The sequence below is a fragment of the Daldinia decipiens genome (assembly GCF_022478715.1).
Source record: "Daldinia decipiens strain CBS 113046 unplaced genomic scaffold F4813scaffold_29, whole genome shotgun sequence".
Taxonomy (NCBI): Eukaryota; Fungi; Ascomycota; class Sordariomycetes; order Xylariales; family Hypoxylaceae; genus Daldinia; species Daldinia decipiens.
In genome coordinates this window covers 266126-288866 of record NW_026054572.1, presented here as the reverse complement: position 1 = coordinate 288866, position 22741 = coordinate 266126, and the positions used below count along the sequence as shown (strand labels likewise).

The window sequence follows — 22741 nt, the reverse complement described above, 5'->3', positions numbered from 1 at the left end:
TGCCACACTTGTAGCATGCTCGACGAGATAGAGAAGACATTGTAACTAGTCTGTGAGTCTGTGTAGTTCCATTATCAGCACAACACTTCACATGAACTTTATCTTCCGCTGTCCACTCTTGAATGACCCGTTTGCAACGACGTGGTAGTGGTATATTAGTATTCTTATTCGACGGCAGCCAATCTTCGATCAAAATGGAGGTGGGCATCTCGTCAGAAATGCGAATCCAAATTTGTCCAGGTCACAGATTTTCCATGGGGAACAGGGGCGATTCGTAGATATTGCCACCAGGATATTCGTCCAGTGATATTATAAGAGGTAGGCATTAATGAATTTGGATGCAACCCAAAATGGTAGTAAGGTACCGCCACGTGCAGTTTCTCATCGGATAAAATACCCCACGAGGAATGGTATGGTTTCGCAAACCAAACGGATGGGCGCCAGGCATAGTTGAGTGGTTTTCCAGAATCTGCAGGTCGACTGGTTTGGTTACAGATGTTTGGGTTTGTGCCACCCGACACAAAATGCGAGATAGACAACCAAACCTGCCCGATAGTATTTTGAAGAATTGTGCGTTTTGTCGACTAGCTTCGATGCCAGTCTTCCTTAGCTTGAGAGTTTCGATAGTGGATCGCACGGATGGCAACACTTCAAATATATAGGAGGCGGTATTCTCGTTACTATACTAGATAGCATCCGGTCGGAGGCGAATTGTCTTAGAGTGTTGGTTGTCGGGAGGTAGTAAGAGGATCGGGTTGGCGGATGGTCGGTTATGCGCGAACTAATCGAACCGCTCGCGCCAAATTGACCAGGCCAGCAATGATAGAATCACGTTGTCGCTAGAGACTACAGCCCATATATTCGAAAACTACTCGAAACCTTCTGCGGGAGACCGACAGACGAAAACGTCTCTTGATTGTTTGGGAGTCGGCGCATCAAGAAGTAGTTGCGAGGTCCACGAGTCGCAAGACAGGCGCGCATGAGAGAAAATAGGTAGATATCTGCGGGGTCTTTTGTCGCGGCGCATAGTTTAAGGTTTTTAAGGTTGTCAAAGTTGCGCGCGCAATCGTGTCGCATAAACGAAAATCGCTGTTATTGTCGCCGCCGTCGCCGCCATCGCCGTTATCGCAGGGTGCTGTGTACCTAGGAATCGCTCGTCGCACAACATGAAGAAGAAAAATAGATAGGTCGGTTTCTGGACCTAGACCTGTCGCTGTACCACACACACCATTTGCGCGCGCCGGGCCATTTCTTGCAGAATGCAAAAATGATACGTAGATCAAAACGATAAAAAAAAAAGATTTGAACTCACATTTCCCTTAAGAACCTTATCGACTTCCTGCTTATTCCTTCTCAACTCTACTTCTTCAACATATACTGCTGCTATCCGTTCAACCAACAGCAACCTTCTCCAAACACTGCGCGACCTCCAAGGGGGGAGTTGATAATAGTATGCGATTACGATACGATGCGATGAACATGTAATATTTAGGATCACAGGCAAAGAAAAGGAAGGGTTAAGAAAAGAGAGAGGGACGAAGGAAAGAGCAAAGAGGGCACGGAGTGAGGGGGGACGGACAGGTTCCAGAGCATGTGGAACCCGGCGCGGGCGAAGGGGCTACTCCTCTACAGGATAGGTACCGGATACAATTGCTTCGTAATAGCTGATGCGCTATGTAAACCGGCTACTAACGTATTAGATACCTACCTAACCTAGTAGATACCTCCTAGTAGTTACCTATAAGTCCCTACCTAGTGTAGTACATAGACCCTTCCCTGCATACAACATGTACGTGCCTACCTTAGTAGGATTAAATTACTTATTAGCGGATGGATCGCCAAATTCTGGTGGAAGTTCAGTTCAGGTGGCTACTTTGGTTTTTTCCCTTTTTTTCCTTTTTTTTTTCCCATATCCCTTCTGTTCTGGATTTCCTTGTTTTGTTTTAATTGACCATGTATTGCTCACATTTTCTTTTCTCTTCCTAGTATGTGCGTACTATTTAATACCCTATATTATTGTCGATAGGCTTTTATTTTATATGTACATGTATAGTCTTCCTTGCGTTTGTGCTACATCATCTTTGTGTTACCACGTTATACTCCTCCTCGCTCATATATCCTAATAGGCCGCATCGTTGACCTCGCCATGTGCGTTAGAAGAGACTTAGACAAGCTAGAAAAAAGTACTTGGTATATTCACTAACTAGCTACATGTATCTTCCACTTTGGAGTTTGATTCGCCGACCTACCAACCAATAATAATAATAACAATACTATCTAACCTTCCCTCCTTTATTCTAGTGTCTTACGGTTTGCTGCCCTGCATAACTACCACGAAAAATTTGACATCTACTAATAGTACATACCTAAGTATTATCTTGGTATCATCTGGGTAGGGAGACATGGATCTAATGTGATCCAAAGTCTCACTAGTATACTTTCGTAGACTTTACCGAGCTACCATCAGATGCCAACTACCTATTCCGATTCTTTTCGCGTTGGTTCGTTCTCATCTCTTATATCCCTCAAAGCTGTTTATATTATGTACTACGGTACCTCACCTTCAATTTCACGCGATTGTATATCTTGCCAAGTTGCCATACATGAGAATAATAGTGGAGGTCGAGAAAGTGGGCAGACTCTCGAATAACTAGATGAGAAGAGATACACTCTTCGGCGAATCTCATGTTAGCCTACTAAAGCTGATGATCCTTCGTGACATGATCCCCGGTTATCCATATGATTTAGACGTGATACCTGACCCCACATCATAGGACTTGAGGCCCGAAAGACGCGCAGAGAAGACTGGTTAGGACGAGACGGGATGAAAAGAAAAAAAGAGAGAGACAGGGTAATAATCTGGAACAGTCTAACCAAACCCCTCGAACCTTGCATGCAGTAGATGAACCCTACTTGACTACCTGTTAGGTTATTATCAATCATTTCCACAGATGAGCATGCTTTGTTTAAGCATTGCATCTTCGAGGCACCTGGTGGAAGAACAAGCTGCTGGAATTTGGAACCTGCATATTAACGCCACATGGCTTCGATAGTAACGATGAGCTATTTATTACTTACATGTATCGCCGGTATCACCTAGTATACCTCTATACACCTAACCGAGTCCTGCTGTCCCTGTAGGTAAGGGGGTAGGGGGTAGGGGGGTAAGGGGAAAATGTGGGAGATGTATTATCCCACCATTCTTCCCCCTCATCACCCTACAAAGACCCTGCCCCTCCATGTAAATCCTCGTGCTCTAACCAATCAGAGCCCCGTCGCAATGCCGGGGGTCGTAGAATTTCGCTTCCGCCTCGTTGATCTTCCAACATCGTCAACTTACCGGAATTGCGACTGTGATCGCCATCTTGATTAGTCACATCTCGTTGGAACATATTGGCACGCTTCCACCCTCGAAAGCCTTGTTGGGATTGGTCGTGTTGTAGTTAGTCGAATTTAATATCTCGTTTCTTTAATCTCATTCGCGTAGGTGTGTTTATTAGAGCGGCAAGTCTACATAAAAATGGTGCTCTGAATTTTATAGAGAGATTCGGTAGAATTGGAATAAATTATAAATTATTCATATGACCAAATACTATATAGACTCATATATGCGTACACATGGCCTACTACTATACAAACACATACTTAAGAAGAGCCTCGCGATATAGCTTGGCTAACCATGTTGAGCCTCGGCGCAAGAAGTTCCATTTATCTACACGAAACACATTCGTGATCATCATTCGCAACACGACACCTAGCCGCGCTTCTTCGTAGTAAGCGACTCTATTATCCTAAAGTCAAATTAATTCCATGACAATGGGAATCAGATGTTTCGGAATAGTCGACAATAGAAACTACTTGCTATCGGCTACATTAGCATATATTAGGCACACATTATTAGCATTATTACTATATACTTAATCTCGTCTCACATATTATACACGACTAATAGCCTAGAGCAACTCCACGGACAGTCTCAGTAACTGCAGTTGCGTAGCAATGCCTGCTATTAGAATTGTCTTTTAAGTAAGATGAGGAAAAACTGACATTCCTCTCCTCATCTCACGATAAATATAAAATAGTTAACTAGAACCATAGCATTGTCTCTTCGATAGCGCCTGCACCGTACACACACACTGCCTGGTAAAAATTAGTTCGACGTGCGCTCCGTCAAGAGAAGAAGACTTGATTAGCAGGTAGTAAATAGTTGAATGGTGGTTTATGAAAGCAATATTAACCCGCGCTCCCCCAGCGCCAGTGCTAGAATCACAAACTCCGTATGCATATATAATCCCATGCCACCTTAATACCATACCATGCTAGTATGAATAAGACATACAAGGCCCTCACTTAATCCTTTTCCTTTTATGCTTGATTCTTCCCCTCTGATCATACACCATTATACGAATAGGCTACACATCCCATCTCGCCTGTCCTCCGTCGAACGTCGAGTTACGAGAGCGAACCACGTGTCCTATTACCAAATGATTTCAAGGCCGATCTGTCACGGATGGTGGCCTAGTCTCGAATGGATGAGGCGGAAGCGGGACATCAGACAGGGGGGCTATGGACCTTGGACGAGCCTCGACAACGTAGGATACGCCATCCTCCGATGCATAGGACGGTGGGCGAGCCGTCCCAGGGCGAGAGTACCGCTCTTCGTTGGCTTCCGTAGGAGGCTGGTCATTACGTTGCCAATATAAGCGATCCGGATCCACGCGCTGTACCACTTGTTAGTAAGGTTGTTATTACCTCTCAAGATATATAAACTGATACATACCACGCTCTCGCGCCATAGCCCATAAGCCGGAGGCTCCAGTTTATTAGCGACATTATCCATCCCTGCAGCTTCTTCGTCTTGCGCGAGAATAACATGAATTGGCCGTCGCGGGACGGCGTATCCACCAGGTTCCATCAGCCGTGGTAAATGCGCCTGCTCTTCGTCTTCATTGGGCGGCTTGATGATCAGCATGCATATTCTTATTAGGCCGTGGCAGAAGAAGATGGTTGAGAATAAAATGATGACGATCAGAAGCACTGTAAATTCGTTGCTGTACACTCTTTTCGAGATCGAAAGAACGAGGTCTGCATTCGTCATGTCAATATATAGCCTCGTAATAGACAATTTGAATTACTCACAGATAGACAGCATAAGCATTAAAAAGAGGCCAGAGACGAAACACCGCAGGATCTGAGAGCGTATTCGCCGCGATTTAACCCAAGGGAAACAAAATAAAAATTTCTCAGGTCGCGCATGTTGTCTTTGCCTTCGGCTGCGATTACGTCTCGTTCTGTCTACTTGATCGACCAAACGAGTCTCACCAGGATCCGCGCCTCGAGGTTGTGATCGCCCGGTATCGACATCTCTGTGGCTACTACGCGTATACGAAGGTCTCGGTTCGGATACGATAGGAAGTCTTTCGGTCTGTGTAGGAGGCGGATGTGATTGCGATGTAGGCGCAGACGGTGTCTCAGTCCGGCCAGAAGTTGGACGCGAGTATTCTTCGGTCCGTGTTAAGTTTGGTACACGTAGGTGGGTGGAAGACGTATTTGGAAATCCCGGATCGGGACGCGGCGTCTTTGGGCTATCATCTTCAGCCCTGCCATCGCCGGCACTCTGACTTTGTCCACCTGTACGCAACCGATTCGTGAACAGTGTAGGCAAGGATGGGCGACCGACTGGGAAGCGTCTTGCATGGGAACCTGATTGCTCCCCCATCTCTGGCTGCCCCTGCTGCTCTAGATCCTGCGTTTGCGCATCTGAGGATTGACCTCTCCGCAGGACATTTGAACGAAGGTAATCCATGACTACAATGAGCAGATGTGTAGCTTCTTAAGCGTTAAACCTGGTGTCACCGACGTCCAACACTGTACATGCTTTTGTGCGCCGGTCTCGACCACTATGCGAAATCTAAGGAGTGATGGGGATGAGCGCGGTCGATGAAGGACAAAGTACTACAATAAAACACGGATAGCTAAGTGAGATCGACCTGGCGTGTATCCTAACAGATTGTGTCGGATGGTTTCGTGTAAACCGACTGGCGACGAATACCGAGTCTCTTCGGTAATGCAGTGTTGGTTTCGGATGCAAAGGACCATCGACGAATCGAATCTTCTTGGTATTAGAGAACGCTCCAATACCTGCAGGATCTATATGCAGTATGGCAGTATGTCTCGAATCGTAAATTATAAGCTCGGGATGGACCAGCCAAGCCGAAGAGAGAAGGAAGCAAAGGGATGTGGTGGAAGGGCGAATTATCAAATGAATTAATGACAGTTTGACGCAGGAGAATAGAATCGAAACTCCCAGAGTCCGTTATTCTCAAATGGTATACCTAGAACGAGGGACGAGAAACAGTACAAAAAGAAAACAAGAGGATTACGATGATTCCATCGACTGCAATAGCCGTCGATTGGCTCACGGAAGGTAGACAACCACAAACGGAACGAGAGGAACAGAGAGTGAGAGAGAGAACTGCGAGGCACACCAAGGATAGGCGAAGGCGGAGGCGAAGGCGAAAGCAAAGGCGAAGGAAGATGCGGACGTCACAGCGCTTGAGAGACAGCTACTATGTACCTAGAACGAGCGAGCGTCTCCAAAGCGTTGGCGGTCTCATCTACATACAACTAGTAATCGGAAGGATGCGACCCTGTTGTGAATTCGACCCGGCTGTTAATTGACCGTTGGTATGGCTGGCGAGGCATGAAGGAATATACCAGGCATGCAAAACAGCTAGTGCTCAAGTAAAGACCTAAATGAAGACCTAAGGTGGCAGGGTGGTAGATTTGGTCAGCTTGGTTCGATTTGGCAGTTAGGAATAAGATGAATCAGCCAATCAAATTGCCCCTTTATCGCCGCGTCAGGGAACCTACCACTTAGGGGTCCGTTCTCTAACTACAACTATAGACGCCAAGGCTGCTTGAGATGAAACCCAGACGCAGGGGCACCACCGTGACCATTGTTTCGGAACTGGTACGTACCACCCAATGAAGCAATAGCGATATGCGTGTGGGTCTTATACGAGTAGTGTATTACGGTATTACAGTATTACATAATTGCATATCCATACATGATGTAAGTACATAAGTGTGTACATGTAGTTACCCCATTCCGTAAGTGAGGACATATAAATCTACCTATATATTTACAGAACAATCGTATAATTGTAAATAACCTAGACACTAGATTCAAATAACCACTTATGTTATTTATAAACTTCACGCGCAAGATTCTCCAGTTATGTAGCTATAGCTTCGAGATCTCACCCTGAAACCAACAGTACCGGCGTGAGCATCTATATTAATATACCCTATAGGCTTGCTATCTGCTCTGCAATGTAGACAGGCAGAGCACCAAGTGTTTGCGAGGCTATCTTTATCTAGTTGATAATCGACCCAGACGGTGGGAAATATGAGTTCAGATCCATTCCAGATAGCCATCATATTTCTCAAACGTCTATTTGATGCGCAGACTTGATCCATTATCTCTGAGGGGATCATTCGAAGAATGGCTGATAAACCATCGCCAGTATTATTAAACGAACTACAGCCCTGTATCAGGGGAGCCTAGACAACCGAGTCTAGGGTCTTGGCGAATAGGATATCTAGGGTGAGGTATAGGGCTTATAGAATCATTCGGTGTCAGCCATATAGTTTACACCCGAGGCGATGAACTGAACATCGTCCTCTTATTCTTGCTAAACTAGAGCTTTCATCTAAGCTCCCCAAGCAACATTCTACGATCAGAAGACCCAGATAAGACTAATTAAAAGTTAACAACAGGATTCGCAGAAATTTGCATCAGAAGCTCACTTACTAACAGGTTCCTCGCCAGGAGTGAATTCGGCGCAATTGACAGCTCCCTTATGGCCTGGTAATTTGTAAAGGAGCTTGCCGTTGTCGTTGGACCATATTAATACTGTCCCGTCACCAGCACCTACGGCGATTTTCTTGCCAGCCTTATCCCAGCCAGCTCGAGTCAGATTCTTCTCGACTCCTACCTGTGCCCCATCGAATGTACGAATATGTCGTTCCGTGGGTGCGAATGGTCTTATGTCCCAGGTCTTGGCTGTCGAATCGTGGGAATAAGATAGTAGCGACTGAGAGTCCGGCGAGACACGTAAGCTAGTTACCGTATCGTTATGACCCAACATAGAGTAGACAACGGCCTTCTTGCGTATGTCCCAGACCTTGATATCATTGTCGATACCACCCGAGAAAATTTCATTGCCTGCCTCTGCGACTGCTACTGCTGTAATTGGGAAGTCGGTCTCGATAAAGTCGGCAGCGTTCTTCGATCGGGGATCCCAGATGCCTATAGTACCATCGTCACTGCCACTAATTAAGAGTTCCTCGCCACGTTTGCTCGTGTCCATGGTGTTTATGATTTCCTCGTGCCCGATATATCGTCGTATCCTCGTTCCCGAAGTCAAATCCCAGCTGGCAAGATGCATATCGGCCGAGGCTGAGTATAGAATTTCGGAGTCTCGAGACCACTGCAAGTCCAAGACCGCGCCTCGATGGCCTGTTAGCACGCCGTAGTTCTCACATGCTCCCGAAGAATTCCAAAGCACTACATCAATCAGTCAAATTCATGAGCGAAGTGCCGAGACGAAGCTTACATATACTCCGGTCCATCGACCCCGAAGCAATCAAAGCGCCCGTGGGATTGAATTTCGCTGAGAAGATCTCTCCAGAGTGTCCCGTCAACTCCATCAGCGGTGCTTCTAGGTTACTTGTTCGGGGAGCCTAATCTAGGTGTCAGTGCTGCGCCTACAATTCTCGTTTTGATTCGCATAGTAGATACACATACGGATTGAACCAGAGCACTGCTCCCAGAGGCTCCATCTCGGCGTGAGAGCGCAGTACTTATCCCTGGTTTTTGCCTTTTAACAACCAATTGGCCCGAGCCTGGTTCCTCGGGCGCGGGTCGTTTTTCGGCGGACATTGCTGCTAGTTTGGATATCAATCTAAATCAATATAATGTCCTTTTGTTTGCAATATGCGGCGCGGAAATCGGGGGTTATTAGAAGTCTTGTAAAGTGATTGCGCGCGACTTTGCGCGTCTCTATTCGGTAGCAAAACTTAAGCTTCGTTTATCCAGAACTAGGAGCTTCAAGTACCTAAGTAGATGTAGCTTCAGCTGGTACCTAGGTAGGTAGCCGATAATGCAGGTGGGTCGTGTTTTAGCGGAAAAGCAATTTTCCATTTTTCTCTGATAGGCCTCCTTTAAGTGAGCTTAAAGAGTGGACCTCAGGCTTTCATAGGTATGTACATACATGTATGTACCTAGGTACATAGAGTCCTGATCGGAACTATGATATCGGTTTGCCGACGTAACCCCTCGATCCCACCAATCAATATATCTATCAGTGAAACAGCAGCAACTAACTATCTTCACCGTCTCGTCATTACTAAACTTAGCACCTAAGACGATAACACCTACACATCCACACAAGCTTACATTGTTAAAACTCTCTTCGAAAGATCAGAAAACATAGACAGGAAAGGGTCAATGATCTGAATGAGCCCAACTTGAGCTCGTCAATCGAGCATGTCAGCAAACAAAGCTGCCCGTGTGGGCGAAGAGTAAGTAAGCTGCATCTATTTAGCCTTGCATTATTTTTGCTAACGGACAGTAGGATTTGGAAGTAAGTCAAAGAACCACTAACGATAAATACTTGTTCTAACAATATGCTACAATAAGGGGTCGCATCGATAAAGTCAATGCCGAGCTTGTCACCTTGACTTACGGCACCATAGTCGCGCAGCTGTGCAAAGACTTCGAGGGTGATTATGTCGAAGTCAATAAACAACTGGATAGAATGGGTTACAATATTGGCCTCCGATTGATCGAGGACTACCTGGCTAAATCTAATACTATGAGACGGTGCTCTAATTTTCGAGAGACAGCCGACATGGTCGCGAAGGCAAGTCTTCAGCTAAAGCAATTCCCCTAGCATATGTATATGTCCTAGACTAACATCTACGGTTGGTTTGCATAGGTCGGCTTCAAGATCTTCCTTAACATTACGCCGACTGTAACGAATTGGACAAGCGATAGCAAACAATTCTCGCTTGTATTCGAAGAGAACCCTTTAGCCGACTTCGTCGAGCTTCCCGATGACGGCCGAGCGCAGGACGAATTGTGGTATTCGAATATATTCTGTGGTGTATTAAGAGGAGCGCTCGAGATGGTGCAGATGCAGGTTGAAGCGCACTTTATCAGCGATGTGCTACGAGGGAACGATACTACCGAGATGAGGATATCTCTAATCAGGTATATCGACGACGAGTTACCACCAGAGGATGACTAGTACGCCCACTTGAGGACATGTATAATTAATAGGTGGAATATGCAAGGCCTGGCAGATCTTCCAGCAGCCTAACGGGCGCGGCTTTGATACGTGTTAATAATGATACCAGCTAGAAGATATCTAGCGATCCATTATAGGACGACATCGGTCCCGGATTGTCGGGGTATTTCGGCATCTTACACTTCATCCAACGTGCACTTCATACCCTACACTCGGAAAAGTCTCGCATAAAAAATTATCACCGAAAACGAAAGAGTTATTTAAATCTCATATCGTTTCGTAATATCACTTCCTCGCTTGAAGTAGTCTTCAGTAAGGGAGGAAGTTCTAGAAAAGCAATAGTCCAGCCTAGTGACGCTCGAGAACACACTATGATAACATGAAGAATCAGGACAGAAGCAAGCGGCGGTGACAAGTCAACAAGTCAACAGGTCAACAGCGAGGGTGATATAATTTTTATTGTCTCGGGCGGGATCTAGATTTCTTATTCCTTGGATTAGCGAGGTCCACTTGACTCCCGAGACTGAGGGAATCATGGGAGGGGAATGCGGGAGGCGCCGCGGGGGTGTTAAGGGACCAGGGCTCGGTCTCTTGGATTAAGTTCTCTTGGGTCAAGTCGGGGTAGTTTTGGACCCCGCCGAGTCCGCTTGAATCCATCGTGCCCCATCCTTTCCTGCAGTGATCTTCCGGCATATTTGTAGACGGGCTTATATCAATAACCTCGCCCGCTTGGCGATCCTTCTTATAAGTTATCCCCATAATACTACAATTTGCATAGTTGGAGTATAGTAACCTAGGTTAGTATAATAGTTGGTAAACCCCATCTTTGATTTTTTCAGACCTTTATTAAAAGGACCCTATATTTTTTGTATGCAATTAAAACGCCATCGGAGGTTTTTTCTTCTTTTATGCACTCAGTACTTACACGGAGTGTAACTGTACCTGCGTCCACAAGTCTACTGGTTCGTTGTTAGCGTAACACGTCTATAGTTGTTAACACGATCCACCAAATATTATTAACAGATTGCTATTTCAATTCAAGCTGGATCAGACTCAAACAGGCTTCTATATGATTATATTGTTACACAAGAAGCCAGTGACAGCTTATGCTAGTGAAGATCTGGTTTAAATTATTCTGCTAGGCAATCTTTTATTTGCTATTTATTTGTTGAACCTAATCTTGGCCATCCTTGTTCTGGGGCAACATCTCCAGCGCAACCAAAAGACCGAGTAGTAGAACAAGATTTAATAACGCTCTCTTTACCCAAGCCTTCAACTTTGCCTAAGCAAAGGCAACGTGGCAAGAGCTTGACGGGTCCAAAGAGACACAGCTGACATAAGTGATAGGTGGTATACATAGAGGGCCTTTTTGTTATCATATAGGTAACGAATACTCGAACCCCCCAAATCTTGACGTATCAAAGTTAGACGCCTTGAAGCTTACCATGTTGCCTTACCAAGTACTAGTATTTCAAATGTTAATCATGAGAGGTACTTTATGTTATATGTCGTATCTGTTGAGGAGAAGAGACACAGCCTGTTGAACAAGGTTTGTGACCTCATTCCTCCTCACGTCACCAGATGACGACGGATTAACACCATCCGCTCTTCTACATACACATGTAGATCCCTATATTCGTTTTATTCCAGATGTCAGTTTAGCATCTACAACCGAACTAAAGAGTTAAGGCAAGGAACAGGAAAGATGTCGATGAATAGTACTACTCATCACACATACCCTAGGTTAGGTACATTAGGTACAAACACGTACATACACATCTTACTGTACTCGACATATTAACTATTAAAATCACGGAACAGACAGGGTGAAGAATATCGCCGGGCAGTTTAATCATATACTCGTTCAATATCCGTTTGCTGTACGGCAATAAAATCGATGAATAGACCGGGATTGACTACAATATATCAAACCATTATTTCGATCTGTCATTAGGAGAATAAGAGGGTGAAGTTGATCTTAACCCATGGCCTCATCATAGATGAACTAATATCGACAAGGATTGGGTCCACCTATTGAACATGGCTCTTATTACATGTATCTACAAAACATGGATATACCTTGACTACCTATACTTTATACTTTTAACGTACCTCTCTCGAAATACGTTTTTGCTTAACAATAATATAACATCTCGATAAACAACAAACTTGTCTTATAACTCCCTCGAACTGGGCAGTTCGCATTTATCGAAGACGTGGTGCTGAGCTTACATGTTAAAATGCGAAGAGTGCTGTATGTAAGTTGGTACATATGTAGTACATCAGGGTCGATGCTTATTAGAGTTCTGAAATTGACGTGAAGGATGCCAAGACTGAATTTGGGAAGGCGTTCTCAAATATACGCTGGAAGGTACGTCGGTAGCCTCCGCCTATTGCCAATAAAATGTGTATAAAGTATACATAATCCCGTACTCAGATATGCGCCTACATCGGACCTCTGACCCATAGGTTTTTCCATCGCGTCTGTCTTAACCCATACTTCCCGACTCCCCCCAGTTCCCCCGTTCTGCAAGCTCCTCGCAACTGCTCTTTACTCTACATATTCTGCCCTACACTTTTTGCACTATGCAAGGAGCTTGTACATCTTCTTTTTGTCTTATCTCCTCTCCCCCCCCCAAAATCTTAAAATCCACCCAGCGCATGCCCCAAGAGCCCAAATAACGGGGGTCCCTTGCCTTAACTATCATTTACCTTAGCATCTTCTCTCCGCGCACACCACATTAAATAGGTACCCTATTAACTTTACTTACCGACCTAGGTACCTAACATAGGTACCTAAACCACACCGACCACATCCTGGTACTTACACACTTGCCTTACCCTCGCACACTACCCATCATCTTCCGCCACTATTCTTTGCCAGTCTCGGCTCAGATCCGTAGAATTATATCCTTCTAATTCTTCCTTGCATTTCCCTTTTTTCCAATACTCATCACCAAGGCAGCAATCCCCTTATTCTTTTAACATTTTGTTTGCGTGCCTATGCATCTCTGGATATTGCCTAGTCTTTTGAATGTCTGCAAGGTCGCATCCACCGTGCGCGATTTCGAATTCGCCTAATAATTGGCTTCTCGTCGTGGAAGGAAAGCTAGCGCTCCGCCTACACCACAGAAGCGCTGTGATCTCGCGTTGAAGGGACACACAAAAAACAGTCTGCGAGACAGAGTAGAGAGCCAGAAAGGGAGAGTACGCGAGATAGGAATAGAATATTTGCACTGCAACAGTGCTGCCAACAGTGCTGGACGCGGGCGAGCAAGGCACCTTTCTGCCCCCATCACCAAGTACAGCAGGACAGCAGGACGGCAGGACAGCAGGACAGCAGGACAGCAGGACAGCAGGACAGCAGGACACCCAGGCACACAGTGCAGCTTTTAAATCTATTTCTACATATACAGTACCTATCTTAGGTACCTAAGCTGTACCTAAAAGCATCTTACCCACCTAAGTTCATCTGCTGTTCGCTATCCATCAAGACCAAGCGATCCTCGCAAAATCTCGTCTGGCCCTCCGACGACTACTCTCTCTTAACATCATCCCCTTACTATTACCGTTTTGAGCTGTCGCGTTCGAGACAGGATCTAAGGTTATTTGGACTACCGCTTGAGGAGAACTAGTAAAGGTTTATTGGAAGAGAGGGGTTTTTTTTCCCAAGGGACCAAGGACAAGAAAAATCCATTAGCTGTCATCCTACCGGCGCCCTCTCTCATTCGCTATAACAAAGCACCAGCCCCCAATAACGACCGCTATTATCAGCACCTACCACCTCCACGATTAGACCACCACGCCCATACCACCCGACCGAAAATCGACTGACAAACTCATCTTCGCCATCACCGCCGTCGCACCAAAAAGTCCGACACACATCCACCACCTTCACTCTTTCTCATCCACTCGTCCATTTTCTACTTTATTGAATCTACCGCCACTCGCGATACTTTATACCAACTTTTCTTTTCACCCCATTCGCGATTTTTATTCCCAGCCTCTGTATACCAACGGGATCTTTTGTACCCGCGTACCTGGTCGCATCCTCTTTTGCTCCTTTTGCATAGCTAGAGGATTCAGACTCTTGCCTAATCAAGATTTCCTGTCTAGCAAAAAAGGCGAAATCCAAAACTAGGATTCTTTTCCCGAAACGCACCGTCAGGTACTGGATTGCTCAGGCGATTATTACACTTACGCGCATTCGTTTCTGTCTTGTCTGATCAGTTCTTCCTTCGTCGCTGACCAAGAAACGAGCGCCCGAGATATTTGATCGATTCATCCCGGCATCATAACACGACTTCCAATAGCCAGAATTGAGCCTCACGGTTGCCAGGCTTGGCTCCTATTACCGCGACACGCACGCGCATTTGCCCCGTGGTAGCTTATCACTGTGACTGGATACCGCAGATTTCGACAGACTTTTGTCTGTCCATCATTTCCTACTAATGAATAACATGAATATGTCCAACATCCCCTTGGCTGGGCCTGTCGGTGGTCCATCACCAATGATGGCCAATACGTTAGCCGCGCAACAGCAACAAGTCCAAAGCCAAGGGAACAATCGGACGGTGCTTAATACATATATTTACGACTACTTTCTTCGAGAGGGCATGTACGACTGCGCGCGTCAAATGCTCAAGAGTGAGCAGACCCTCAATGTCATTAAGGAAGGCCCCAACCGCCGCCGTGACGAGAATGGCAATGTTCTGGGTAATGGGGTGGGTGACGATCCTATGGACACCGATAGTAAAGATGACATAGACTCGAAGCGACCTTCGGATCTTCCCATGCCGAACGTCCCAGCTGCCGCCGAAAATAGCTTCCTATACGAGTGGTTCTGTTTATTCTGGGACATGCTTTACGCTCAACGTAACAAGCCTGGCATTAGTCCCCAAGTAAGCCAATATGTCAACCATACTCAGGTAAGCGTCCCGTAAAGCCGGGTTTGAAACAGCGGTAAGGCTAACTACTCTAGCAACAAAATCGCCAGCGACAAACAGAACAGCAAGCGATACTACGAGGAATGCGACAAGACATCTACGGCCAAACCCGAATGATGGGAATGCCGAATGGGATGCAGGTTAATCCGAAGCAGCAACAAAACTTAGCTAGGACAGCCATGGCCAATAACCAGAACAAGTATGTCGAGAGTCTATTGTATACATGGCTGGTTACGTACTAACGTTATGTTACAGCCCGCAAGGCATGCACATGCTACAGCAGGTAAAGCAGAACCAGATGCAGCGCGATGGTTCGAATATGGACGGTAATCAAAACCGCCCAGGTTCTCCCGGCCAGGCCGAGAACGCGCCATCACCGAGCAAGAGACCGCGTCTGGACTCATCTGGACCCTTTAATCCTCAGCAGGGAGGCATGATGCCTAATGGACAACGACCGCAGATGCCAGGACAACAAGTAGGCAACGGGCCCAGAAATACTACTATAGCTGGACATATGCTTTCAACAAACGGTATTAACCCAGCTAATCTGTCACCTGAACAGTTCCAAAATTTCCAATCGCAACCTCCGCAAACTCAGGCCAAGTCGATCCAGACGTATTCCCAGAACCTACAGCAACACCATGGCCAGCAAATAACTAACAAACAGATGCCTAATCCCGGTGGCCCGCAAGGCCAATCGCCCATGATGCAAGGCGGTCCCAATGACGTTGCGATCAGTGCACTCTACAACCCAGACGGGATGGGCGGTCCTGGAGTGGTGAGGCCCGGTGCACCAGGTGGTGCCCAAGGAGCAGGTGGTAGCAATCATGCTCTCCAGGACTATCAGATGCAACTAATGCTGTTGGAGCAACAAAATAAGAAACGTCTTATGATGGCTAGGCAAGAGCAAGATAGCATGGGCGGCATGCCCCGACCGGACGGAGCTGGCCCCGGTGGCCCTGGTCCGAACGGACAGGCTTTCCAAGACCCGTCTGGTCAGGGGGCTCGCCCGGGGGCTTCACCTAACCCGGCAGATCAAATGAAGCGTAATACTCCGCAGATGAACCCCGCCACCATTCCATCGCCATTGACGGATGGCGCGCAATCGAGAGGGTCGCCGAACCAAATGAATTTTGTGCAAAATGGAATGGACCCTAATATGCAGGGTCATTTCTTCAAGAATATCAACGGGATGGATTCCAACATGGTGGCTGCACAGATGAACGGAGGCATGCGACCTCCAAGTTCTCACCCCAACCAACCATTTAACGGCCAAATGAACCCTCAAATGATGAGACTGCAGCAGGGTGCCCAAGGTGGCCCCCCAATGCAATGGCAGCAGGGGCCGAATGGAAACACGATGGCGCCCCAAGGGCCCCAAGGACCTCAAGGTCAGGTTCAGGGCACACCGCAACAACGATCTATGCCGCCTCCGTCAGCTCCCCCGGTTAACAATGGTGCTGCGGGCCGCTCAACGTCGTCGCCGCAGCAGAATAATGCGGCTCCGCCCACACCCCAGCAATCCAACAAGGCCGCACCCAAGAAGAAGGATACTAAAAACGCGAAGAACAAGGTACGCATATAATTTTTAAGAATTATATATTAACAACTCTATCTGACCGCTTATCCATAGGCTGCCGCTCAGAAGAAGGCAAACCAGGCCCCGGGTGCCACGCCTGCTTCAGAGGCCGCCCAAGAGCCAGAGCCGCCTACGCCTGTCACGCCCGTCAACACGACGAACTTCAACAAGAACGGACAGGTTGTGGCCGCTCAGCCAGCAGCTAATGCAGCTGTATCTGCTCCTCCACCTGCTCCTGCGCCGGTTGCTGCACCGCAAGCGCATCCGGACCCGTCGCAAATAAATACGTTTAGCATGGACAACAATTCAATAGTAAGTTACCCCCAATCCTTTCTTGAGGTCATTTGCGCTGACTCTCTTGCAGGACTTTGGCGCCATGCCGTCCTTTGCGGACCCTATGCAGACTGGCGATGTACTTGACTTTGATTTCGATTCATTCCTACAAGACGGCGATGCTGACCCCGGAAACTTTGATTTTGGTACTGGGCCATTTGGGATGGAAGGGGCTGGGGAGATTGGGGCGGAGTAGGAGTACGTCTTTAAGCTCGCCGGTCTTGAGTGATATCCTTTAAGCATCTCTACGTTCGGGTTAACTTGGGCATGTCATGGCGTTCATCGGTTGTTTAAACTCGCATCTGGACTATGGCTATGGTCTGACGGGTATTCGAACTCAGCGGACCAGAGACGAAACACGACTACCACCGAAAAGCCTGTTGATTTTTCTCCTTTTAGACTACCATACCATACTTATTGTTTTTAGTTGTTTCGCCATACCGCTCATATCACATATGCCCTTATTTCGTCTCGTCCGCTGCTTCGTCTCCGAGACTGGTGAGATTCTGGCGAGGGACGTCTCAGTCTTGGGGTCCAGGATTGATTCTTGTATTTTTGGAGGATTTGTATTGCACTTCTCTGCTACTGTACGGCTCGCTAGTTTTTCTTGTCTCTACATTGGTTTGGTTTTACGTTGATATCAGCGGATCAGTCAGGCAATGAAATTCATTCAAACTAACTGTCAGTCGAATTGATCCGATTTCATGATTGGAAACCCCATACCCGCTGCTTTGTTGATTTTACAATTGTGGTGTGAGGCGAGGAGCTGTTAATTAATAGATGCTGCTGGGTCGTGTCAACGATGACAGGAACGCCCCGAGTACATTGACCGTCGTCTTTCGCAAGTCTCTTGGACCAAAATTGGAGGAGTGTATGTGCCGGAAGGCATACTCTCCCTCTCGTCTGCAAAAAAAAAAAAACACCCTAAATATTTGTTTCGCGACTTCAGGTGCTGATTATTGCTTTTTGGGACTAAAAAGGGGTGGGCGTGGGAGGCGAAAGTTGTTCCCAGAGATAGGATCTGGTTATGCATATTCACAAACTACCTAAACTTCTTTGCGCTATGGGCAGAAGCAAACAGAAGTAGAAGTGGAAAGAAAGCTGGGTTTGGTGGTTTGGTGTAGTGCGGTTCCATTGTGGTTATTTCGTCTCGGTGTATTCAATAGAGCAGAGATGTTGTGGTTCATGGTGTATGGTTTCCATCGACATTTTCCTTAGAGGCATTCGCTTACCTACGAAGTTTTATTACTTATAAAAACTATCGCGCAGTCGCAGTTGTACGTACTTTTTATTTTTATAATGGGGAGTGAATGGCACTTGTTCAAGTTAAGTGAAGTTTAGCTTTTGCCAGATATTCGGAGATTGATAAAGTCTAATGAATAATTGCTTTATATTTGACTTCTTATTGTTTATTATATTGTAGTGACTATCCCGTCTTATATTTATAGTTACCTAACCTAGGTATATGCGAAGTTTGCTAATCGTACGTTATAGGCTCGCCTAGTGATTTGCCGAGCTGTACCAGCGTCTTTTCATATACCTGACCTACATTTAGTTGCAGCTCCTCCTCTTCCTCATCTAACTCTATAGTTGGCTCGTCCATATCCTGTTCATTGTTGGGAACCAGATGTATCGTTGATAAGGGGGTAGGAGAAGTGTTAAAGCTGACTTTTGTATTCGGGGCCGTTTCGTCATCGGAATCTTCATCGGAATCTTCATCGGAATCTTCATCGTCATCTACCATCCAATGGAACTTGCCGTCGGGCTGATGTGGACCGGGTCCATCAAGTGCCGGAACGGGACTCCGAGCCCCCGGCGCCGCATCACTAAACTTTGGCGTCGGCTCCTCTTCCTCAACTTCCTCAACTTGTATCCTTTTCTTATCCTCTGGCCCCCCGTCCTCTAAATCGGTAGCGCTGGCTTTGCGTTTAGGTATAGCATGGCGTGGTTCTTCGACCTCACCCAAGTCTGTGTCATTTTCAAAGTCTATAATATCTTTGGACTTAACCCTGCTATTACTATTACCGCCGTACGGAATAGGTGTCTGTATTAACCCCGTAGATAGTGAAACGCCGATGTTTCTCCTCATAGGTAGTTGCCCGATATCATTATCATCATCGCTTGCGTCTGCATATGCCCCGACATCCGGCTCGTCGCTCATAATCACTGCGACCAGCATGCGGGTCTCATCGGCAATACTTTTACAGCGCACCATATCGGTTTTCGTAAACCCTCTTCCATTGCCTTGGAGCCCTGGTAAAGGGACGCCCGATTTAATATCGTGGCCTACAAGGAGACTAGCGAAACAGTGGTCGAGCTTCTTCAGCAGCGCAAATGTGGGCAGCGGTGACGGCGAAAAGGATGGTAGATACGTGTTAAATGCGAGTGCGACATTAAGGAGGTACGGGATTTGAAGACTGGCTAAAAAGTCGGTTAATAAAGCTATTCGACCCTCCTTCTTCGAGGTGCAAACGTAGGATAAAACATACGTGTACCCGAAAACCAAAGTACATCAACGACATCTTCAAGGTCTTTGCATAACTCGTCCACGTCCGTATAGCCGTTTACCTCATCAGCAGGGTCCGGGATGCCATGTTTCTTAACATATCGGCGCGATATGTGCAATAGTCGCTCGGAGACATAGTTTCTTGCGTAATCTTCTTTCCTTGAACCCCGAGCTAGGGGTTTTGATCGCGGACGCGGGAGGCGCGCGGCCACCTTATTGGATGCTGTACTAGGGGCGGGAGAAGGTAACGAGGTGCCATTCGGTAAGAAACCGCCGGCATTGCCGTAAGCGAATCGGGGTGTTTCAACCATTTTCAAGTGCGATTTTAAAAGAATATATGATATTTGAATACTGGATTGCGCGCATGGAGACGTATATATACCTGTTACGAATAGGTATAGTTGATGTAAGTAGGTTTAAGTTGGGATTGAGATGGATGGGAATTGGGAAAGTTAAATAATGGACTTCAGCCTTGTGACAGCATTACGACATCCCGCCTGTCAGCTGCCCATATGTATAAGCCACAATGTGCTCCACATATCTCCCCATAAAGAACCTTAGCAAGGGTCCACACAAAGCTCATATTGGCCCCACTTGTTCCGCCAATGGAATAGCGTAGCTTAGGTAAGCTCGTATTTTATTCAGCCTTGAATTTATTCTCCAAATCTTTTTTTGTATTCGACATCATCATCATCGCACATCACATAGTCGAATTCACCAACTTTACTATTTCCAACACATATACAATGCCGCCAAAGAGAGTTGGCGGTCGTTCCAACAAGGGCGTTGTTAGTACCATTTACGAAGCTTTCACATCTCCCGAAAATGCTTCTGTCGTACGGAGCGTAGCAATCTTCGGCGTATGTTCCCCTGCGACATATCCCCCCCTTGCTACCAAATAAGATGTTGGAAACTAACATATTCTAGGCTGCGGTGGCTTTCCTAGCGAGTCCCTGGAGCGAATACCTTCTTCCACCGTGAGATATATAATTAAAAAATATCAATCAAATATCTACGCAAAACACTAACCTCCAATCCAGAGTATAAATGTGCATTAGCCAAGAGATAGAGGGAATCATGAATTGCAAAGCATGTACTATATGGGGCAAACGGCTCGGGTGTACCATACTTGGGCGGTAGATTGGGAGGCGGGATATATATGAAATGCATCCAACCGGTCTTATTAAAATGTCCAAAGACATCAGAGGAAATCCCTCCACTTGACGCATTAATATGACGAACAACTCAATACCCACTTATAGCCTCAGTATTGTCTTCCAAGATTTTGGGATTTTATGCTGCCTCACTCGAGGAAATGCCCACCGGGTCTTTAGCCAAGGCAAGGCAGGTAACTTCAAGTATTGTCAACGAGGATCTGGAAACAAGATTGCATACAGTTTCTCACTCTTACCTACATACCTAGGTAAGTTAGGTACCTATTTATTCTGTCAAGCAGTGACGACCCAAGTTAGTAACCGTTCTGCTTCAAGAAGGTACATCGGGAAGTGTCTTTAAGATACAATGGCCAACCTTTTGTCCAGATTCTACAATGTGGCTTGCAATCTTCAATAGTAACCCTACTCTTTACCGCCTAACAACATGTCTTCGTCAATATGGCTTCCTTGTTCCTCGAACCTGATTATATCTTCCTGAGACACAAGGCAGATTATCATATGCTTGATCTGGAATTTGCCGCATGCAAATCATTGTTCTGGATTATCACAGATATTATATCCCGCTATCGACCCGTAGATCGAAAAGATGTTGTCACTTTTAGTATCGTCATATCGCACATCAGACCAGCGATGAGAGCAGAATATGTTATAAAAAATGTTATCTTTCGTGGCATTATACTGCAAATTACTGGGATCCCGTTACCACCTGGCACTTGGTCCCCTCTCGCCATTCTCTTCGACCTACTCAGGATAATCGTGAATTGCACGATATGCCTGCCACCCGGCAAACCGCCGCTGTTAACAGAAGAGGATATCGAATGGGGACTTAGGTCTGCTTATTGTGAGTAGTAGTACCGTATCTTAATAGATGCCCCCTACGATACGGCAATTTATGAAGGGAATTGGATTGACATCTTCCTCGATACATAGGTCTGCCAGGAGTTGGATCTCAACAGAACGACGTGGCTGTCCATAATTTTCACTTTCACTGCTTTACTGCCTCCATGTACGCTCTCAATGTAATGGACGATCCTTCTTTTTTCGTATTCGCAATGCGCGACGCACTAGAACGCGGATGGGACAGTGCCGATCACTGCAACAACTTCCTCGACTCGGTCAATCAATGGATTTTGCAGTGCGGAAAGAGGATATATCGGCTGATCAAGCGCGGATTTGAACCAACCTACAAGGCAATGTATTATCATGGGAATCTATACGAACTCGAGCTTGAGAAGACATACGGTAGTCACCGCCCTACCCCTGGCTTGACGATGCATCGCTGGGAGTTCTGGAAGAAGCGCGTTGAGGATACGATGATCTTCCTCGTCGACTGCGAACGCCCGCTACAGGTCATGACGCAAGGAAATCTGGCCAGACAAATTGCTACAAATATGAATGTTATAGCGAAATTTTGGGAGGCCGAACAGCGCGAACTAGTCAAACTGGGCAATGAAAAATAAAGCAGCGAGGTATATTTTTATTTGATCAGGGTTAAACGTCAGTAACGAAGTTCTTGAAGAGCTGAGTAATTCAATCAAGTATAAAATGTTAACCATACATATCTTAGATAGTTGAAATCAGCGAATCTTTTCTCCACTTCCCTTGCCTTATGCTTCAACTCGGAGGCAACTGTTTCTTAAGGCATGTTAAATATTGCTGTCTTTTCTTCTATCTCCTCTTTAGTTGATATAATTAGAAGCAGGCTTAATATAGATCTTCTTAAATAAGGTCTGGATAACTCGTAGACATAATGATAAGACCTGTCGCGCGTTACAGTTGGTGGATTCCTATCAAACACAAAGAGCTATGCGTTGAAGTAGCCTATAAAGTAACGACTACGAGCCCCTTAATATTTAGGTATTATGTACCATAACGTACCTATTACC

The 22741-nt window shown here is 46.2% G+C and overlaps 8 protein-coding genes across 8 annotated transcripts; 5 read left to right on the top strand and 3 right to left on the bottom strand.

The window, feature by feature from the left end:
* Positions 1-4401: 4401 nt before the first annotated feature.
* On the bottom strand, positions 4402-6095 carry F4813DRAFT_161497 (uncharacterized protein). The gene is made up of 3 exons (XM_049239091.1): positions 5140-6095; positions 4781-5085; positions 4402-4721 (listed from the first exon to the last, which is right to left on the bottom strand). The coding sequence occupies exons 1-3, from the start codon at positions 5804-5806 to the stop codon at positions 4491-4493; spliced, it is 1203 nt and encodes a 400-aa protein (XP_049097484.1). The 5' UTR covers positions 5807-6095; the 3' UTR covers positions 4402-4490.
* A 1080-nt stretch (positions 6096-7175) lies between these two features.
* F4813DRAFT_367266 (WD40 repeat-like protein) lies at positions 7176-9117 on the bottom strand. The gene is made up of 4 exons (XM_049244145.1): positions 8813-9117; positions 8622-8748; positions 7817-8572; positions 7176-7761 (listed from the first exon to the last, which is right to left on the bottom strand). Exons 1-4 carry the CDS (start codon positions 8945-8947, stop codon positions 7712-7714), a joined length of 1068 nt encoding a protein of 355 aa, XP_049097483.1. The 5' UTR covers positions 8948-9117; the 3' UTR covers positions 7176-7711.
* Positions 9118-9350: 233 nt separating this feature from the next.
* On the top strand, positions 9351-10509 carry F4813DRAFT_161462 (BET3 family protein). Its single transcript, XM_049239090.1, has 4 exons — positions 9351-9588; positions 9642-9650; positions 9707-9929; positions 10005-10509. The coding sequence occupies exons 1-4, from the start codon at positions 9554-9556 to the stop codon at positions 10314-10316; spliced, it is 579 nt and encodes a 192-aa protein (XP_049097482.1). The 5' UTR covers positions 9351-9553; the 3' UTR covers positions 10317-10509.
* Positions 10510-14776: 4267 nt separating this feature from the next.
* Positions 14777-17370, top strand: F4813DRAFT_382017 (uncharacterized protein; the record flags this gene model as incomplete). Its single annotated transcript, XM_049245745.1, has 5 exons — positions 14777-15244; positions 15298-15461; positions 15518-16835; positions 16896-17153; positions 17206-17370. 5 exons carry the CDS (start codon positions 14777-14779, stop codon positions 17368-17370), a joined length of 2373 nt encoding a protein of 790 aa, XP_049097481.1.
* F4813DRAFT_161386 (uncharacterized protein) lies at positions 17167-17891 on the top strand. The gene has a single exon (XM_049239089.1). The coding sequence runs from the start codon at positions 17447-17449 to the stop codon at positions 17810-17812; it is 366 nt and encodes a 121-aa protein (XP_049097480.1). The 5' UTR covers positions 17167-17446; the 3' UTR covers positions 17813-17891.
* Positions 17892-18544: 653 nt separating this feature from the next.
* F4813DRAFT_367260 (uncharacterized protein) lies at positions 18545-20115 on the bottom strand. The gene is made up of 2 exons (XM_049244144.1): positions 19664-20115; positions 18545-19595 (listed from the first exon to the last, which is right to left on the bottom strand). The coding sequence occupies exons 1-2, from the start codon at positions 19989-19991 to the stop codon at positions 18652-18654; spliced, it is 1272 nt and encodes a 423-aa protein (XP_049097479.1). The 5' UTR covers positions 19992-20115; the 3' UTR covers positions 18545-18651.
* Positions 20116-20426: 311 nt separating this feature from the next.
* Positions 20427-20661, top strand: F4813DRAFT_391648 (putative TOM core complex subunit Tom6; the record flags this gene model as incomplete). The annotated part of the gene is made up of 2 exons (XM_049247188.1): positions 20427-20540; positions 20608-20661. 2 exons carry the CDS (start codon positions 20427-20429, stop codon positions 20659-20661), a joined length of 168 nt encoding a protein of 55 aa, XP_049097478.1.
* Positions 20662-21042: 381 nt separating this feature from the next.
* Positions 21043-22559, top strand: F4813DRAFT_161354 (uncharacterized protein). Its single transcript, XM_049239088.1, has 4 exons — positions 21043-21103; positions 21222-21696; positions 21786-22352; positions 22427-22559. Exons 2-3 carry the CDS (start codon positions 21294-21296, stop codon positions 22313-22315), a joined length of 933 nt encoding a protein of 310 aa, XP_049097477.1. The 5' UTR covers positions 21043-21103; positions 21222-21293; the 3' UTR covers positions 22316-22352; positions 22427-22559.
* Positions 22560-22741: the final 182 nt, after the last annotated feature.

What these genes read in the sequence shown, in the direction of transcription:
- F4813DRAFT_161497 (XM_049239091.1), bottom strand. Translation starts at nt 5,806, where the DNA reads ATGGATTACCTTCGTTCAAATGTCCTGCGGAGAGGTCAATCCTCAGAT. An exon ending in AATGCTTATGCTGTCTATCT is followed by an intron (nt 5,086 to 5,139) that starts GTGAGTAATTCA and finishes TGACGAATGCAG; the next exon opens with ACCTCGTTCTTTCGATCTCG. An exon ending in GGCTATGGCGCGAGAGCGTG is followed by an intron (nt 4,722 to 4,780) that starts GTATGTATCAGT and finishes CAAGTGGTACAG; the next exon opens with CGCGTGGATCCGGATCGCTT.
- F4813DRAFT_367266 (XM_049244145.1), bottom strand. Translation starts at nt 8,947, where the DNA reads ATGTCCGCCGAAAAACGACCCGCGCCCGAGGAACCAGGCTCGGGCCAA. An exon ending in GCAGTGCTCTGGTTCAATCC is followed by an intron (nt 8,749 to 8,812) that starts GTATGTGTATCT and finishes CACCTAGATTAG; the next exon opens with GCTCCCCGAACAAGTAACCT. An exon ending in GTCGATGGACCGGAGTATAT is followed by an intron (nt 8,573 to 8,621) that starts GTAAGCTTCGTC and finishes TGATTGATGTAG; the next exon opens with TGCTTTGGAATTCTTCGGGA.
- F4813DRAFT_161462 (XM_049239090.1), top strand. Translation starts at nt 9,554, where the DNA reads ATGTCAGCAAACAAAGCTGCCCGTGTGGGCGAAGA. An exon ending in CAGCCGACATGGTCGCGAAG is followed by an intron (nt 9,930 to 10,004) that starts GCAAGTCTTCAG and finishes TGGTTTGCATAG; the next exon opens with GTCGGCTTCAAGATCTTCCT.
- F4813DRAFT_161386 (XM_049239089.1), top strand. Translation starts at nt 17,447, where the DNA reads ATGGCGTTCATCGGTTGTTTAAACTCGCATCTGGACTATGGCTATGGT.
- F4813DRAFT_367260 (XM_049244144.1), bottom strand. Translation starts at nt 19,991, where the DNA reads ATGGTTGAAACACCCCGATTCGCTTACGGCAATGCCGGCGGTTTCTTA. An exon ending in ACTTTGGTTTTCGGGTACAC is followed by an intron (nt 19,596 to 19,663) that starts GTATGTTTTATC and finishes CCGACTTTTTAG; the next exon opens with CCAGTCTTCAAATCCCGTAC.
- F4813DRAFT_161354 (XM_049239088.1), top strand. Translation starts at nt 21,294, where the DNA reads ATGGCTTCCTTGTTCCTCGAACCTGATTATATCTTCCTGAGACACAAG. An exon ending in GGGACTTAGGTCTGCTTATT is followed by an intron (nt 21,697 to 21,785) that starts GTGAGTAGTAGT and finishes CTCGATACATAG; the next exon opens with GTCTGCCAGGAGTTGGATCT.